General features: G+C 48.1%; 1 protein-coding gene across 4 annotated transcripts in view; it reads right to left on the reverse strand.

Annotated features, from left to right (window-relative positions):
• Positions 1–18085, reverse strand: part of LOC135204913 (cullin-2-like) — an 80906-nt gene that overhangs the window by 12708 nt on the left and 50113 nt on the right. For all 4 annotated transcript variants that reach the window (XM_064235170.1, XM_064235172.1, XM_064235169.1 and 1 more), the window contains one exon: positions 16942–17088. In XM_064235170.1, coding sequence (XP_064091240.1) covers positions 16942–17088 — 147 coding nt within the window. The remainder of the gene's footprint in view (positions 1–16941; positions 17089–18085) is intronic.

Here is an 18085-nt window from a genome sequence, read left to right on the forward strand (position 1 = left end):
CGCCTCGTAGAATCATCGGCAGCCAGCGGAACCTGGGTCCTGGCGGCCGGTCCAGGGGCGAGCTGCTGGAACAGCGGAAGTCTGGGGCAGGCAACACGAAGAAAACAGGCGGCGGCGGCAACCCCACCTCGGTACGGCTGCGGCCCTAGTAGCGGCAGACGGCGTCATCGACACAGCATGGGGAGTGTAGACCAGGAGGGGGGGGAGCAGCATAAGCGGCCGTGGTAGTAGTGGAGACCGCCCCAGACCTCGCTAGACGCTGCAGCAGCCCGTGGATGCTAGGCACGCCCTGCCTCCGCGGTGGTCCATACCTGTCCAAGGTCGTCTCCCCCACGGAGTAGCACCTGCGGTAACATAGATAGATTAGTAAGAGGGGTTCCCTCACGCACGGGGGGAAGACATGCCCCACCCCGAACGCAAGGAAGACCCCAACTACAAAATACAACGAAGAAGCTGAGCGGGGGGCAGGAAGGAAGACGAAGAATCGGATACCAAGGGAGTCGCGGGAGAGCTTTCCGACGACTTCCTGGCAGACCTTCGCTTCCCCTACCCCCGCACAGCAGTGAAAAGTAATATGAAAATGAAACAGAATACTGCCCTTGCGATTCACTTCATAGAACTTAAAGGGGAAAAGATCATTCCCGGGTAAGAACGGAAACTTGATCCAATAATATGATGCTATCATAAAATATATATGAAAATGAAACAGAATACTGCACTTGCGATTTCATTTTCACATAAAAAAATCGTAAGGATCAATTCCCGGGTAAGAACGAAAATTGATCCAAATTAAATTTCATGTAAATAAATAAATGAAAATGAAAAGAATATTGCAATTGCGAATCCACTTTCATTGCATTCTATTATACAAAATTAAAAGGCTCGTGCCGAGCGCAATCACACTCTCGGTAACGAACGCACAGGGCAAAATATAATGAAAAGAGTACTTACATTTTTCAATTACACACTTTCGCCCAAAATACATGACTCGCGCGAGCGCGCCGCCCTCGGCACCGGGGGGGGGGGGGGAGACATAATTCAAGGGTCAATCATGAAAAGAGAGGAAATCGCCGCATCTACGGCGATAACTCCATGTTGGTTCATAATTAAGTAATGAAAATGAAAACAGTGTACTTACAGTTTCATTTTCAAGTCAAACAAACCATTAGTAGAAAACACAATATAAACAAAGCATACGACGATGAAGCGGGCAGAGAGCGATGACGAACACGTCCTTCACACCCGCGGCCGAAAGCAAAAGTGATTTGTTTACCTCCCAGTCGCGCGGCGCGCGACTGTCGGACAAGCAGTTAACTACCGTTCTCCCCTTGTTCGAAGCTTACGACCGTTCCAGCTGCCGCTAGCTACTTCCTATTGTTAAAGGACCGATGGTTTGTATTACGTATCGGAACAAATTACATTTCATTTCAATTTCAGATACCTGTGGAAGTAGTACCAAGGCTTGCACTATCAAGGGGATACCTGCATACCTGACTGAACAAAATGAATGACTGGAATTGGAATATACCTAATTTGTAACTAATTTGTATTTTTCATAACTAACAAACCTGAGGTCTTAACATTAGGATTTACTAGCGCCAAGCTGGAAACTGGTAGAATTAAAATTACACTTGTGAGATCCAGGAACTATTGGCATCTATACCAGGTCACAGGGCATGTATACCCAGAATGCCCACAGCGACCTGTGACCCACCAGTTATATTTCTAACCCAGTTTAGACTGCTAGAGGGGTGGTTCGAGGTGGGCCTTTACCTGTTAAGACCTCAGGTTTGTTAGTTATGAAAAATACAAATTAGTTACAAATTTGGTATTTGTTCATATACGGAACAAACCTTCGGTCTTAACATTAGGATAGACTTACTTATTGGAGGGAGGTAAGTCTCTACAACTGACTGGGAGTTTGCCACCTTATCCATTTCCGAATATATTAGGGAAATTCTAAGATTATTATTATTAATAGGTGTTAGTTTTTCCAGACCTCTGAGTCTCAAGTAGACTCTTCTCGGGCTGGTTCTCAGGGATCAATCCTGAGAAGAAAAAAAAAAAAAAAAAAAAAAAAAAAAAAAAAAAAAAAAAAAAAAAAAAAAAAAAAAAAAAAAAAAAAAAAAAAAAAAAAAAAAAAATTAGACTTTATTTGAGAAACCCGTCTTATTTTAAAAAAAATTTATGATTTTATTAATTGAAAAATCCCTGCTTTCCGCAAGAATATTTTTCATTTCCGAACTCCGCAGATAAATAGATCTTTGCTGGGTCCAATTTGGGCACTCAACAAGCAAATGCTGTACTGTCATGGGTGTTTGACATCTGTTACATTTCACTGGGTCAGCATGTGGTGTTGACATCAAGTGACCATGTGAGAATCTTGTGTGTCCTATACGTAGCCTTGCTAGGATCACCTCTTTTGCTCTTTCCTCCTGTGAGGATGTGAAATTCTAAGAGAATGGACAATGAACCTAGAACCAAAGATATAAGGGAATCTATTGGTTTCCCTCCCTGGGTGTTGATACCATTCTATGGTTTACTCTTGTCCCTTGTAACTGGATCCACCCTCACCCCTCTCTTCCCTATTATCTAGAGGGGTGTGATGCTACTGAAAAGTATATCATAACCTAAGATAGCTTCACAGTATGGCTGACCACCTCACCTGCATCTAGTCCGTTCCAGCATATGACGGTACCCTCCTTTATATTGCCCGTAGTTAAAGGAGTAGGAAGAAAGTAGTAAAAAAAAAGACCAGTCATCCCATTCATTCTACTTTCATACCTTCATCTTAGACTAGACGCAAACTGACCCGCCAGGGGCACTGGATGAGCTATATCACTTGTTGGGCCGCCACCACTGGACCCAAGGAAAAAGTGTCCAAGGATCTATGGGCAATGTCTTTCAAATAAAATGAGGTGAAAGTTGTTTGGCATTTCCACACACCACCTTTCAGAATTCTCTCCACAGACATGTTCTTCTTAAATGCCAGAGAAGCACTCAAGCCCCTGATGTCATGAGCTCTAGCTCCCACCTGGCTATCTGACCCCTTGTCTTCTGTCATATAAGCATTTCTGATCGTCTCCCTTAGCCAAAACGATATTGTATTCCTGGACACTTCTTCTGTTCCGTCCTGTACTTACGAACAACCTCCGGCACCCCGGCCTGAGGTGCCTTGTTCTTCTTAAGTATTCCCTTAGTGCCCTGACGGGGCACAGAAGCATCTCACCTTTGTCATTGTCTACATAGTTTGCCAAGGAAGGTATGGCAAAGGAGTCAAATCTGCCGTCCACTATTGTTGGGTTTTGGGTCTTGGCCACAAATTCTGGAACAAACTCAAAATACTATTAACCTCCAACCTCTCGAGTACTTTATGAGATATGACAGGCCATGTAGCTCCCCCACCCTTTTGGTTGAAGCCAGGGCCAATAAGAAGACTGTCTTCAGGGTCAGGCTCCTATCCGTGGACTGCCTTAGTGGTTCGTAGGGGGGTTTTGTCAGACTACTCAGTACCATGGTCAGATCCCAATCTGGGGCTTTTAGTTCCTTTGGTGGACATGACTGTTCAAAGCTCCTCATCAGCATGGCCAACTCCCATGAAGACGAAATGTCCACCCCTTTCATTCGTAAGACTAAGGCTAGAGCAGCCCTGTACCACTTCACTGGAGATACAGACATATGCTTTTCTGTTCTGAGATATATCAGAAAGTCTGCTAACTGCTGAATAGTGGTACCGAGTGGAGACAAGTTCCCTCTACGACACCAATCACAGTATGCTGACCACTTTCCTTGGTATACTGTCGCAGATGATTTTCTGATATTTCCTGCCATCTGAGTTGCTGCTTTCTGCGAAAACCCTCGCGCTCGGAGGAGATACTTGACAGTCTCCACCCGTGAAGCGATAGGGACTTCACCGACTGGTGGTACCTCTCCATGTGCGGCTGACATAGTAGGTTGCTCCATGGGGGTAACTCTCTCGGCACATCTATTAGGAGTTCCAGTAGGTCTGGAAACCACTCTGCCTTCGGCCATAACGGAGCTACCAGGGTCATCTTGAGGTTCTGAGACCGCATTACCCTGTTCAGAACCTGACGGATTAGACAAAATGGAGGAAATGCGTACACGTCCAGATTGTCCCAAGGGTGTTGTAGCGCATCTTCTGCTACTGCCTCTGCATCTGGGACTACCGAACAATACACTTCCAACTTTTTGTTGTACCTGGTTGCTAATAGGTCTATGATCGGTCCTTCCCACAACATGAGCATCCTGTCCACTACCTGTTGGTGTAGGGACCACTCCGTTCCCAGAATCTGATCCCTGCGGTTCAACTTGTCGGCCACTATGTTTCTTTTTCCCGGAATATACCTGGCCCTGATGTCTACCAGGTTCTCTACAGCCCACTGATGAAGTTGAACTGTCATCACATGTAACTGCCGAGAAACTAGGCCTCCTTGTTTGTTTATATAAGCTACTACTGTGGTGTTGTCTGACATCAATACCACTGAGTGTCCCTTTACTCTCTCCCTGAATTCCTGTAGAGCTAGAAACGCTGCTTTTAACTCCAGCACGTTTATATGGAGTTCTCTGTCCTTGCAACTCCATTTAGCTGACACCATCAACTCCTCCATATGGGCTCCCCAGCCTTCTAGTGACGCATCCGAGAACAGCAAGAGGTCCGGAGAGGATTGTTGAAGGGGGACACCCACCGTCAGATTGTCGTCGTTCACCCACCACAGCAAGTCTTTCCTCACTTCTGCCGACAAGGGAATTTGCTCGTACGGGTGACTACTATTTGGTGACCAAAACTCCTTCATCCTCCATTGTAGAGACCGAAGGTGTAGCCTTCCTTGTGGTACTAGCTTCTCCAGGGAGGTTAGGATTCCCAGCACCACCTGCCACTGTCTTGCTGGCTGTGTTTGTTTTCCCAGAAAGGCATTCACCACTTGTTTGCATTTCTCTATTCTTTGGTCTGTCGGGAATACTTTGGCTTCTGTTGTGTCTATAACCATTCCCAGATACTCCAAACATTGACTTGGATCCAACTGCGACTTCTCCTGATTTATCACAATACTAGGCTGTGACAAAGCTGCAGGAGGGTCACCCTGTCCCTGAGTAATTTCTCTCTGGACTTCGCTATCACCAGCCAATCATCCAGATATCTTATTAGCCTGATCCCCTGAGCATGCGCCCACGTCGACACGAGAGTGAACACTCTTGTAAAAACTTGAGGAGACGTTGTCAATCCGAAGCAAAGGACCTTGAATTCGAAAGCTTTCCCTGCAAGACTGAAGCGGAGAAATTTCCTTGACTGATGGACTGGTATCTGAAAGTATGCGTCCTTCAGATCGACTGTCAGCATAAAGTCCCCGATCCTGACTGCTTGTAGAACCGTTTTTGGAGTTTCCATTTTGAAACTGGTTTTCCTTATAAACAGATTCAGAGTTGACAGGTCTATTACTGTCCTCCACTCCCCGTTGGTTGGGTACCAGGAGGAAAATCCTGCTGTTAGAGCCTTTCGACGGACTGCATACTTGTTCCACAGCTCCTTTTTCCATCATCTTCTTCACTTCGTCTTGCAGAATAATGGCCTTCTGAGATTCGTGAGCATAAGCAAAGTGGGGTAATGGCTAATCTGTCAGGGGCGGGGTTACCTCGAACGGGATCAAATACCCGATCCTGAGAACATCCACCACCCACTGCTCTGCCACTAGTTCCTGCCACACCTTCCAGTGATTTGCCAGGCAACCCCCCACTGGTGTGGCCGAGTGATGAGAGGCGCCCATCCTATCTTCTTGAGCCTCTCCCTCTTCCCCTACTCCCCCTCCCTTTGTTGTTTCTATTGTGAAAGGGCCGATGAGTTAGCCTCTTTGGGGAAGAGGATCTTGTGGCTCTATTAGGGATGTTATGTCTCACTGTCTTCTTCCGAGATATTTGCTGTTGTCTCCCCTCCCCAAATCCAAAAGGAGTAGCTTGACTGTTAGACGTTTTCCCAACTGCCTGCTGCACCAACCTATCGTTTAGTGTCCATCCTTCTTCTATCTATCGCCCTCTTCCAGTATGACCTCTGGCAACAGCAGTTGCGACTCCAAGATATCCCCATTCCTCATCGCTAACAGGGAATCCAAATCCACAGTGCGGCTTAGTCTAGCCAACGCTGCATCTCTCCTCATTAGCAGGATATTTGCCCAAACATTGGCACTTAAGTTTGTCAGGTACGCAATCACCTTGGAACCTGACTGTAGTAATCTAATGAACAATGATTCATCCACTACTTTTCTTGTCACGTCCGAGGATGCAATCTTCGCCACTGCTGTTGACCAAAGATCTAACCAAGAAGCAGTCTGAAAGACAGAAGAAGCTGTTGCTTCTAACGTAGCAGCCTCTTGGTACGTCATCGAAGGGCACTCCATTTTAACCTGATCCAAGGTTAATCCAGGCCTTAATCTTACAACATTAGGGTTCACTTGTCAAGACAGCAAAGGGACCTTCGGTGTCGTATAATATTTCCTTTGCTTCATCATTGGAGGGGGAATAAATTTAAATGATCTATTAGATCTTAAGGAATTATCCCTTCCTGCAATCTTTGCGTTTACGTGTTGTAAGACAGAATCCGCATGACTGACTCGAACAAGGCAATTCATACGACACCTTGGTATCCCTTTTTAATCCAAATGCCATGTCAATTCCAGGAGGAAGCATACTGGCCGGTGTTTCTGTCTTCTCCGAAAGGTTATTGAATTGATGAATCAAATCAATCACCTCTGCATACGAGGCCAGAAACTCTTGGTTTTCTCCTTCCTCCGGCTCTAATGTACTGTTCTCCGTCACAAGGGATGTTGTCTCACCCCTATCTTCTGACAAACGGCCTGGAATTCCACGGCCGCCTGCCCCTACGGCCGAGGTCTCTTTGATATTTGCTGGCCGCCGTTGGCTCGATCCCGAATAGTCAGCAGGGGAACGAGAACGCCTCACTCTTTCTCTGCTCAAGGATCTAGAGCGAGAATCTCGTCTAGATCTCCAAGATGAAGGCTCCCTTGAAACAGATATAACTTCGTCTCTATTAGTATTGGTATCGTTTTCGAGCGTTGGAGAACTCGGCCTCAACCTTTCATCCAGACGGACACTGCCTTCCACGAACGTATCCGACGAGGCTGCCAACTCCCTATTCTTCATACTTTTAATAGGAGCCTTATCGCCTCAACCTTTCATCCAGACGGACACTGCCTTCCACGAACGTATCCGACGAGGCTGCCAACTCCCTATTCTTCATACTTTTAATAGGAGCCTTATCATCCTTTGTACGTATTTTGAATGGCCTTACGGGCGAAACTGGGACCTGCATTCTATCCTCTGCTGCACCTTTCGCCGCCAACATCGATTTTACCAGCGGTATCGTAGTCTTTGTAATCCGAACTGGCAACTCCGCATCCGCCGCTAGTCCGTCGGCCGTCGCCTCTCTCGCTTGTTCAGATTCTTGCGAATGGCTTCGTCTGCTAGCTTTGTGCTTACTAGCCACTGACTTCCCGACCTTCCTGCTGACTTGGATACGACAGTCTTGGTCTGAAGATGAAGAAGAATTCACTCTTCTCCTCTTAGCCCGAGGATCAGTCGCGAACTCCCGAATCCTCCAACGCTTGACTGGCGCTCGCCGTGACGTTATCGGACTTAGCGATGACGCCGAACTAGAGGAAGAAGGCGAATCACACCTTTTCTTTTTGTCTCTCTTATCCATTCTCTTCTCTATATCCTGTAATTTCTGCATTACAGTTTGTATTGCCGAGTCAGAAGGCGTATTTGAGTCTGGGTGCAGCGAAATAGGCCGAGAAGCAGTCTGTGACGTCATCACGCCCCTGCCATATCGTGTGACGTATTTTGTGTGACGTAACCCATCTCGTAGGGAGAGAATGCGAGGCTTCTGCTGGCAACCGCACGTTTTGATGCCAACTACCTCCCACGTTTCTGCATCGCTGTAAAATGACATTTGTCGAAAATTGCATTTTTCCTAACTATACAAACCTGAGGTCCTTTAACAATAGGAAGGTAACTAGCGGCAGCTGGGACGGTCGTAAGCTTCGAACAAGGGGAAGAGAACGGTAGTTAACTGCTTGTCCGATCGTGCGCGCGCCCGCGCGCCCGAGAGGTGAAGAATCACTTTTGCTTTAGGCCCATGACAAAAAAGTTGCAGAGTGAGGGGTGGCATGAGGTGGGACTATATGTAAAGGACCTCAGGTTTGATAGTTAGGAAAAAATGCAATTTTCGACAAATTGTCATTTGTTCCGATACGTAATACAAACCTCGGTCCTTTAACAATAGGAAGACTCACTTCTTGGTGGGAGGAATCTGAGTCTTTTTGGTGAACAGACTGGTGTTCGTCCAACCCTGGAGTGCCTCCCTGGTCGTAAGAGCAAGGGAGGGATCCAAACCTCTGTCCGATTGATCGGGGTGTGCACCGCAGGATCAATGGTCAGACCTCTGGGCCAAGTACTAAGAGAGAGGCAAGCGTTATCTCTTCGTACCAGCAAAAGCAAGAACTTGTTCCTGTTTGCAAGAGACAATCATAAAAATGATGGGTTGTCCTCAATTTGGCATCCACTTCCTCCCCTTGTTGGAGGAAGTGGTGGATATTTACTCCTATCCCTACTGAAAGGGAGATGGATGGTGCTCTATTGATAGCTCACCTGCATCTCGTCCTTACCCAGCAGGGTGACGACCGTGTCCCTCTACCCAAATAAAGTAGAGGAGAAAGAAAAAAGATGGGAAGAGGAGCCAGTCACACTCTCATTCCTCATCCATTCTTACGGTCACACCAGGACTCGATGCTGTTTCAGCCTGCGAGGGTCTGGGTTAACTACACAACGTGTTGAGCAACCACCACGGTCCCAAGGAAAAAGATCCAAGGAACTGTGGCAATATCCTGAAGGTAGAAGGAGGTGCATGCGGTCCGGTTGGACCAGGCGCCTGTCCTTCTTACCTGCGCCACGGAGAAGTTCTTGCGGAACGCGAGAGAATGATGAAGAGGCGTCCACACTCATCCTGGGTGTCGAGTTTTCTTCAGACAGCTCCGTCGCACCTTCACAGGACAAAGCAGCATAGCCTTCGTATCGGACGGCTGGGGGGGTGACGTCCATTAGGGAGGGTATTGTGAAGGACTCGAACCAATCGTCAGTTACCGAAGGGTTCTGAGTCTTCGCTACGAAGATCGGTACGAAATCGAGCGTCACAAATCCCCATCCCTTTGTGCTTGACTTCTCAAGAGAAGTCATGCAGTTACCTAAGACGAAAAGAAGGGAATAGTCGTATGACCTTCTCGACTTTGGTTATGTACAGTACTCATACTGACAAGCTATTAAGACGAAGTAATGATTGCTCTGGAACAACCGAACTAAGTCCACAGCATAGTTCGTAACTGACTCGGACGCTCTGACAGCTGCCGACTGACTGGTTCGGAATCAGTAGGCAAGTTGTCCAAGCATCCGGGGTAAGTCACGGGGACTTCGCCCTTTAAAGAGTTATGCTGAGAGACCAAACAAATAAAATATTTGTTAGTCACCGATGCCGGACGGCGCGGCGATGATTCTCTTAATGCATAAACTCAAAAGGCGAAAGTCAATTGCCTTCAAAAGACCGAGGTCCCTGATGGCAAGAAAATCTCATAGACGTTGAATCTCAGCTTAAGGAGAAACAACACTATGTGACGTTGAAGACGAAGGTAGGCAATGAATGCAACCTACGTCTTCCAGCTGAATCGAGAGAAGGAATCTCAAGATTCTAAACCTGTGCTTACAAATGACTGAAAACGCTAACCGCCATTTCATTGCTGTCCGTTGTGCAATGAAAGCGGGCGTTCTTCAGTAATGAAACACACAATGGGAGAGCCGCTTGAAGAACTGCTTCTCATGGGCTGAACGTTTGGAAGTAGAGCTGGCAGTGTGGGAGTAGGCGATGTCTTTCAATACATCTGCTAATCCGGGGTGAACAATGAACAATTGTACACCTCCGAATAAAAGATATTTTGAGGACAAACTCAGATTCCGCAAAAATCATTCGCATTATCGGGATACGATGCAGCAAGAGACTATTACAGAATTCTGTTACCGTGCGGTAAACAGAAAGATGAGAGTCGAATAGATATCTCTGTTTAAAATTCTCGCAATACCGAAGACGATGAATACTAGCGTTTCTCAGCAGTAGATGGTCATTCATGTATGCGAGAATCCCCGTTAATCAGAGACTTAAGTCCGTGATTGTTGGGCAGAGATACGGTTGTTATTCAATCAAAGCAGGTGAGAAAGACATAAACACCGTCTATCTCAAAGCGGCAGCTGATACTGAAATGCCTCTGGGCAATTCAATACGCAGTAGCTGTCGCTGACTCGTCATCCTGAGTTGCCAAGTAATCCTTTCCACGAAGGAATGCGTTCGGCTAGAACCACCGAGCATAAAAAGATATGCTCGAGCATTATATTTAAGCGAAACGAAATTTCGGTAAATATAAAAGCTAAAATGGTGTTGTTGTGACAACACCATAAGTAATATAAAATTGAAACTGGAAACTCCTGGGAGGTTGCAGGCAACCCGGGTTTGCAGTTCAATTAGAATACTTTTCGTCTAAGTCGCAATCCGTAGAATAACCAGGATATGCGCCTACCCCTCGGACCATTCAACTGCTTAGCAGAATCATGTCGCGAGGTTAATATACGTAGTATATTTGTAGGATTCTGAACAACGATCTCCATCCTAAATTCTTTCCTTCAAGAAAACAAAATAAGGATTGGAGATCGACCACCTTCGTTCTCTATTAAAGAGAGTGAAGGAGAAGTCTTCCTCGAAGGAAAGCCTTCAATGGTGAACAGAATACTAAGACGATAGTTCCAGCCAAACTGGATATTCCCGTCCGTTCTTCTCTATTCCAGGTTGTCGCCGTACTGTGAGATAGTCTTTCTTTCAGCAGCAGTCTTCTTCCTAATGCTAGCAAATTCCAGGAATTCGAGGCATAGGCGAGGTTCCCGATTATCGTGTAACATATCGGGGATTCTCGTCTCGCTCACTTTGGACCGTGGTCTCGCCTAAGTGTTTGGAGATCGTAAGAAACTCTAAACACTCTGAATGCGCTAGAAATTCCGTAGAATTCTAAGCAGTCTGCGAAACCCCCACCGAATTCGTCAAACGATATCGGCTGGTGGTCCTCTCGATTCCCGTAGAAATCGAGAATGGGGCAGGATCCCTCCTCAACGACCGGGGGCTGGGCTTACGTCAGGTAGGACCCGAAGGTCCCCCCTGGTAGCGCAGTCCCCAACGTGGGATCCTACAAGAGAAATCTCTGTAGGATTCCTTCCCCTTTCCCTCGTAGCCGTAAGGAGAGAGGGAATGGGGGAGGAATTGGATACTCGCTCGCCTTCCCAGTGGAACTAGCAGTTGGAGAAGAGTAGGAGCAGCCATCGCCTTGCGGCGATGGCCTCTCAAGAGTCTGGAAAACGTATCGTTAGGAGAAAACGTTTTTCCCCCGAGGAGGGTTTACGAAACTCTCACTGTAGGTAAGGGTCTGCCGCCACTGTGAACGTCGTCTGGGTGGGGCTGATCGACACCTGACAGGAGAGAGCCGATACCGTCCTCCGACTCATTCCCAGTCCTCGTCCGAGGTCGAAACCTCTCAGGAGGACCGAACGGAGTATTTAAATACGGTGTCCGAAGACACGCCGCTGTCGCAGTAGAGGAGGTGGAAGTAGCTTGATCGACCGGCCAGAACTGAGAGAGCCTTCTTGTCCGGAGACGAGAGACTCTGGTTCAAGACAGAATCGGTAAGCTCCGATCGCGGCATACCCACCGTCGGTTGGGTTCCCTCTCGGGCCCCAAAACGACTCGAGCAGAGACATGGGCTCTGCTGGTGGGAGCGGCGATCCTTCCCCCCGGTCGTTGTGCTGACGAATCAGTGCAATAACCTGGGTAAAGTTACTCTGAATCTCGGAAGTTACAGCGTCTTGAGGAGTAGGACCGTCCAGTCCCTCCAACAAGAGCAGCTCCCAGGACCCTCCTCCTTCAGAAGAAGGACTAGCAACAGATCCCTGACGGTTGCCTCCAATCACTTGCGCGTACGTCCTGGTTGGTCCTAAGACCAACCTGGCACGTGCGGCGTCGTGACGGGATCGTGAGCGGCGCATCTCTCACGATCACTCCTATATACCTAGCTCTTCCTGGCGTATGCCGAGGAAGTTGAAGGTATCAGGAGAGACAGAACTGACGCTACCCCCTCTACCCCTGACGGTCGCCTCCAATCACTTGCGCGTACGTCGGGTTGGTCTAAGACCATACGTGGCACGCGGCGTCGTGACGGGATCGTGAGCGGCGCCAAACCCCTCTCACGATCACTCCTAGCTACCTCGCTCTTCCCGGTGTAGCCCGAGGAAGTTGAAGGTAGTGGAGAGACACCACGACCTGACGCTCCCCCCCCGCGCTGGCAGGACCAGCGTACGTGGGGGGCTGCAGCCGATCACCAACCCGCGGTGGGGATCGATCTGCAGGCCTGGCCGTGCCGCTCACCTGTGGCGAGCGGCTCGACTGAGCACGTCGACCCCCGGTCCCGTGCGTCAGACGAGCTGCTGCTGGTCACCGTATCCCGCCCGGTCCCTGTGGGAGCGGCGGTCAGGTGACCTGCAGAGCTCGCTTCGCCGTGAGACGGTGAGCGTCCTCGCGGCACGTCAAACCGCTGGTACCAGCCGAGGCTGGTACCGTCGGTCGAGGGGACCTGGGGGACCTCTTCCCAGCCTCAACCCGTGGCCGGTTCAGAGACCGTCACGTCCACTTCCCGAGGTACCGGCTGGTCGCTGCGAGAGCGGCCGCTGGCCTGGCGAGAGTCACCTGAGCGGCTCTCGACAGTCTTCTGCTCCGTGCCTCGGTCATGACGCTGAGCGAACTCAGGCGTCTTAACTTTGGCTGCACGGTCACGCCGAAGGAGATCGTACACTCGGAACTTCTCGCGGACGAGAAACCGAGCCGGTACTGGCTTAGCAGCAGAGCTGCCAAGACCAGGCAAGGGTGTACCAGCGGTAGCCAGCACACCCTTGGACCCTTGGTCCCCGTCTTCTTCTTCTTCTCAGAAGGGGAGACGGGCCCCGTTCCCGAAGGAACAGGAGGACCAGCAGAAGAAACCCCCACCCCCCCGTCACACCGGAATGTGACGAGCCCTTCGAAGTTCCCGAAGGAGTCTTCTTAGGGGGAAACAAAACCCGGTTACCAGCTGGTCGCTGCGAGAGCGGCCGCTGGCCTGGCGAGAGTCACCCTGAGGCGGTTTCTCGCCAGCCTTCTTCTCCGTGCCGTGGTCTTGGCGCCGAGCGAACTCTGGCGCCGAAACTTTGGCTGCAACGGTCTCCCGAGGGAGAGCGTACACTCGGGATCTCCCGCGAACGAGAGACCGAGCCGGAACCTGGCGTAGCGGCATCGCCGCTAGCACCAGTCGAGGAAGTACCAGAGCTAACCGATACTCCTCTGGTCCCCGTCTATCTCTTCTTACGGAGGGGAGACGGGCCCCGCTCCCGAAGGAGCAGGAGGACCAGCAGAAGGACCCCCCGTCCCACCGAGGTGGGACGGGCCCTTAGAAGTTCCCGAAGGAGACTTCTTAGGGGGGGGAGGCAGCCCTTTCTTCTTCTTCGGCTTATGGGCCTTAGAAGTCGAGAGGGGAAGAGGCAGCAACAGACGAAGATGACACCTTCCTCTTCTTCGTCAGCTCATGCAGGACAGTCGTCAGGTCCTCCATCCAGGCGGAGTCGGGCCTATTGCCGAAGCAACACGGCCCGACTGCACCTGTCCGGAAGGACCTGGGACTGGGGAGAACCCACCACCAGGGCAGGGACCAGACATGGACAGGCGCAGGAACCAGGAGCGACAGGAACAGCAACCAGCTCAGGAGCGGCAGGAACAGAGGCAGCGGTAAACACAGAAGGGACAGCCAAGCCAGTAGCGGGAACCACATCAGCGACTAGGTACGGCAGGCCCAGCCATCGCCTCGTAGAATCATCGGCAGCCAGCGTGGTACTGGCGGCCGTCCAGGGGCGAGCTGCTGGAACAGCGGAAGTCTGGGGCAGGCAACACAAGAAAACAAACAGGCAGCGGCGGCATACCCCTCCTCGGTACGGCGGCGACCGCCCTAGAAGCGGCAGACGGCGTCACCGACACAGCATGGGGTGTTAGACCAGCGGGGGGAAGCAGCATAAGCGGCCGTGAAGGTTGTAGTGGAGACCACTCCAAGGTCACCGCCCCAGACCTCGCTAGACTCTGCAGCAGATCGTGGATGCTAGGCACGCCCTTGCAGCCGCAGTGGTCCATACCTGTCCAAGGTCGTCTCCCACGCTGTAGCACCTGCGGTAGCACAGACAGATTAGTAAGAGGGTTCCCTCACGCACGGGGGGGGAGACATGCCCCCACCCCGAACGGAAGGAAGAACCCCACCCCAAAAACAAAATACGAGGAAGCTGAGCGGGGGGGCAGGAAGAAGACGAAGAATCGGATACCAAGGGAGTCGCGGGAGAGCTTTCCGACGACTTCCTGGCAGACCTTCGCTTCCCCTACCCCCGCACAGCAGTGAAAAGTAATATGAAAATGAAACAGATACTGCACTTGCGATTCACTTCATAGAACTTAAAGAGGGAAAAATCAATTCCCGGTAAGAGCGGAAACTTGATCCATAATAATATGATGCTATCATAAATATATATGAAATGAACAATACTGCACTTGCTATTTTCACTTTCACAGCAATAAATCGTAAGGATTAATTCCCGGGTAAGAGCGGAATTTGATCCAAAATTAAATTTGATGCAATTAATAAATGAAAATGAAAAGAAAACTGCATTGCGAATCCACTTTCATTGCATTCTATTCATACAAAATAAGAGGCTCTTGCCGAGCGCAATCAAGCTCTCGCAACGAACGCACAGGGCCAAAAAATATAATGAAAAGAGTACTTACATCTTTCAATTACACACTTTCGCCCAAAATACATGACTCGGCGTGAGTGCGCCCGCCCTCGCACCGAGACATAATTCAAGGGTTCAATTCATGAAAAGAGCGGAAATCGCCGTCTCTACGGCGATAGCTCCATGTTGATTCATAATTAAGTAATGAAAATGAAAACATGTACTTACAGTTTCATTTTCAAGTCAAACCAAACCATTAGTAGAAAACACAATATAAACAAAGCATACGACGATGAAGCGGGCAGAGAGCGATGACGAACACGTCCTTCACACCGCGGCCGAAAGCAAAAGTGATTCTTCACCTCTGGCGGGCGCGCGGGCGCGCGCACGATCGGACAAGCAGTTAACTACCGTTCCTCCCCTTGTTCGAAGCTTACGACCGTCCCAGCTGCCGCTAGTTACCTTCCTATTGTTAAAGGACCGAGGGTTTGTATTACGTATCGGAACAACATCGAATTTGATGGCGTAGCCGCGGCATTATTTCACAAATTGCAAGCCAGGGGGATGAGGAACATTCAGCGCTGCCGGACCCTGCTGGAACCGTGACGCCATATAATGCGCAAGCAAACCATCCAAGGTTGGTACGCCTGGTAGGCCTAGCGCTGACCAAGTACCGTCCAACCAATGCGCTTCGGGAGCCGGCATCTGGAACAAAGATGGCGATGCTCCCCCTCTACCTGCTGGGAACAAAGGAGCGTGCCTATTATTCATAAAATTACCCAAGACCCCTCCTGACATTTCCGATACTGAATCGCTAGGAGAAACCGAAGGGGTATGGGACAAATCAAAAGCAGGTGGAGAAACATGTGGAGCAGCCTGGTTTATTGCCGATACAAAAGAAGCCGGTAAGGTTTGGTCATCCAAAGATGGCGTCACCACCTTCCTTTTGTATTGGCCTTTCTCACAGAACTTTTTCCACTGTTCCACCGACCAACCGCGACAAACAGAACATGGATTAGTAATCGTACATACGTTTTCCCTGCACCTACTACACGTTGGATGAGGATCCCTCGACACCGAAGTTAGAAATCTAGAACAAGGAAAGCCACTGACTCCTGGGCATTTCCTTTGTCTCCTCTTCGAAACGGCAGACGATCCCGATGTTGAAGCAAAAATCTCCATCATACCACTTATAAACTCTTACCGATCACACTCACACTGAGCACACTCGGAGAAAGAAAAATAAGAAATGAAAAATGAAATGGATAAAAAACGGGCAAACTGAAAAACCGGCTTTAAATCAGATAGACAGTAACACGTCTTATCTTAAAGGCGGTAGGAAAATAACTGGTGGGTCACAGGTCGCCGTGGGCATTCTGGGTATACATGCCCAGTGACCTGGTATAGATGCCAATAGTCCCTGGATCTCACAAGTGTAATTTTAATTCTACCGGTTTCCAGCTTGGCGCTAGTAAATCCTAATGTTAAGACCGAAGGTTTGTTTCGTATATGAACAAATAAAATTTAGGTCAAAGGCCATGTGTTGGGATCTACGAGGCTATTCGTGCCGAAGGGATATCGAGAATAAAAAGGTTTAAAAGGTGTAACAGGAAGAAAACCATCCACTGCAATGAAACAGATGTTAGGAGAGAGTGGAAAGACAGGCGGAAGAAAGAGAATATGAACGGAGGTACAGCTAAAGGACCGAAAGGGATTGCAGATAGGACCTTAAGTAACGCCTGCGGTGAACTGTGTAAGGTGCACTAACTGCAGTAGCCAACTACGGGGGAAATGATCGACTAAACTGAGCATTGCAATTCATAGTCTTCACAGAACCTAGCCACCTCAGCAGGACGTTTTGGCTTTTATTAACCAAAGAGCATGGAGGCCTTCACTGACTTCAATACAACCGAGGATCTAAAAACCCACCCCAAAAAATACAAGCACAAAATACAAAACATATCCAAAAATCAAACAGAAAAAGAAACATCACACAATTTTCAAATGAATACAAATAGCACATTTATTCACCTGGAGGACATTAATTGAGAAATTAATGCCAAGATCGAGTGACTTTCTCTTCAGGTAGTCGTTGAACTTATGATTAAGGTCAGTGCTGACTGACATGTCGGTGAACATCCGATGCAACTTGCTCGTATACTCGTAGCCACACGCTAGCTGTGGGAAGATGACAGCAATCAAATCGTCGTTTTGAGGAACGGTCTTATGTTGGTACAGAGTATCATTCACTAATAATAATAATAACCACAATAATATTAATGAAGAAACAAATGCACAACTGTGTGTGGGTACATACCTTTGAATCTCAACGGTGAGCTTTTGGGAATCTGTTTGATTCCCATTTTCAATTGGCTTCCCTTTTCAAGAACAACATTGTATCTCATTTGACTCTATAGCTTTATTTTTATTTAAATATACACAAAAATAGATTGTGGAAATACTATAAACTTTATGATAAACAGGTAAACATTTATATTAACATTATTTTTGTATTTACAAACTGTGCACATGTTTGTACATGGACTTGAAAAAGACCATGAGTTTGTAGTAAGAGAAAAAAAAAGAGGAACTGCATACACATCAAACATGCAAAATTGGTAAACAATACTTAGTAATACATTCATACATTTTTGTTTATTTATCTATTAATTTATTTTTTCTTTTTTTGATACATGGCATCTCTTCTTTCTATCTTTCCCTTCACTTCCTCTCACTTCTTCCTTACGAATGCCATAATATTCTTTGGAAGCTTGAATTTCAAGTAAATGCCCCTGTGGTGGGCTTGTTCCATATACGAAGAGGTTTTATTATCTACTGAATCATAATAGGAAACATGACCGCCTACCTTTAGAATTACGCCCAAGCACTGGGACCTATGAGGCCATTCAGTGCTGAAGGGTTGAATTGAATTGAATATAGGATTTAGGCATTAAGCCAAGCACTGGGGCATCAAAGGCCATTCAGCGCTATATAACAAAATTCATTCAATCATAATATCTGTATACTCACACCATTTAGTACCATTTTAACCTTTAATATCAATCGCAACACTTTCATACAATAAAATCTAGATGTGAAATAAATAAGGATTAAAAGGGTAAAATAAATAAATAAATTAATAAAATCAATTATAGCTCGTAATATAACCCAATAC

Source organism: Macrobrachium nipponense, chromosome 47, assembly GCF_015104395.2.
Source record: "Macrobrachium nipponense isolate FS-2020 chromosome 47, ASM1510439v2, whole genome shotgun sequence".
NCBI classification, from domain to species: domain Eukaryota; kingdom Metazoa; phylum Arthropoda; class Malacostraca; order Decapoda; family Palaemonidae; genus Macrobrachium; species Macrobrachium nipponense.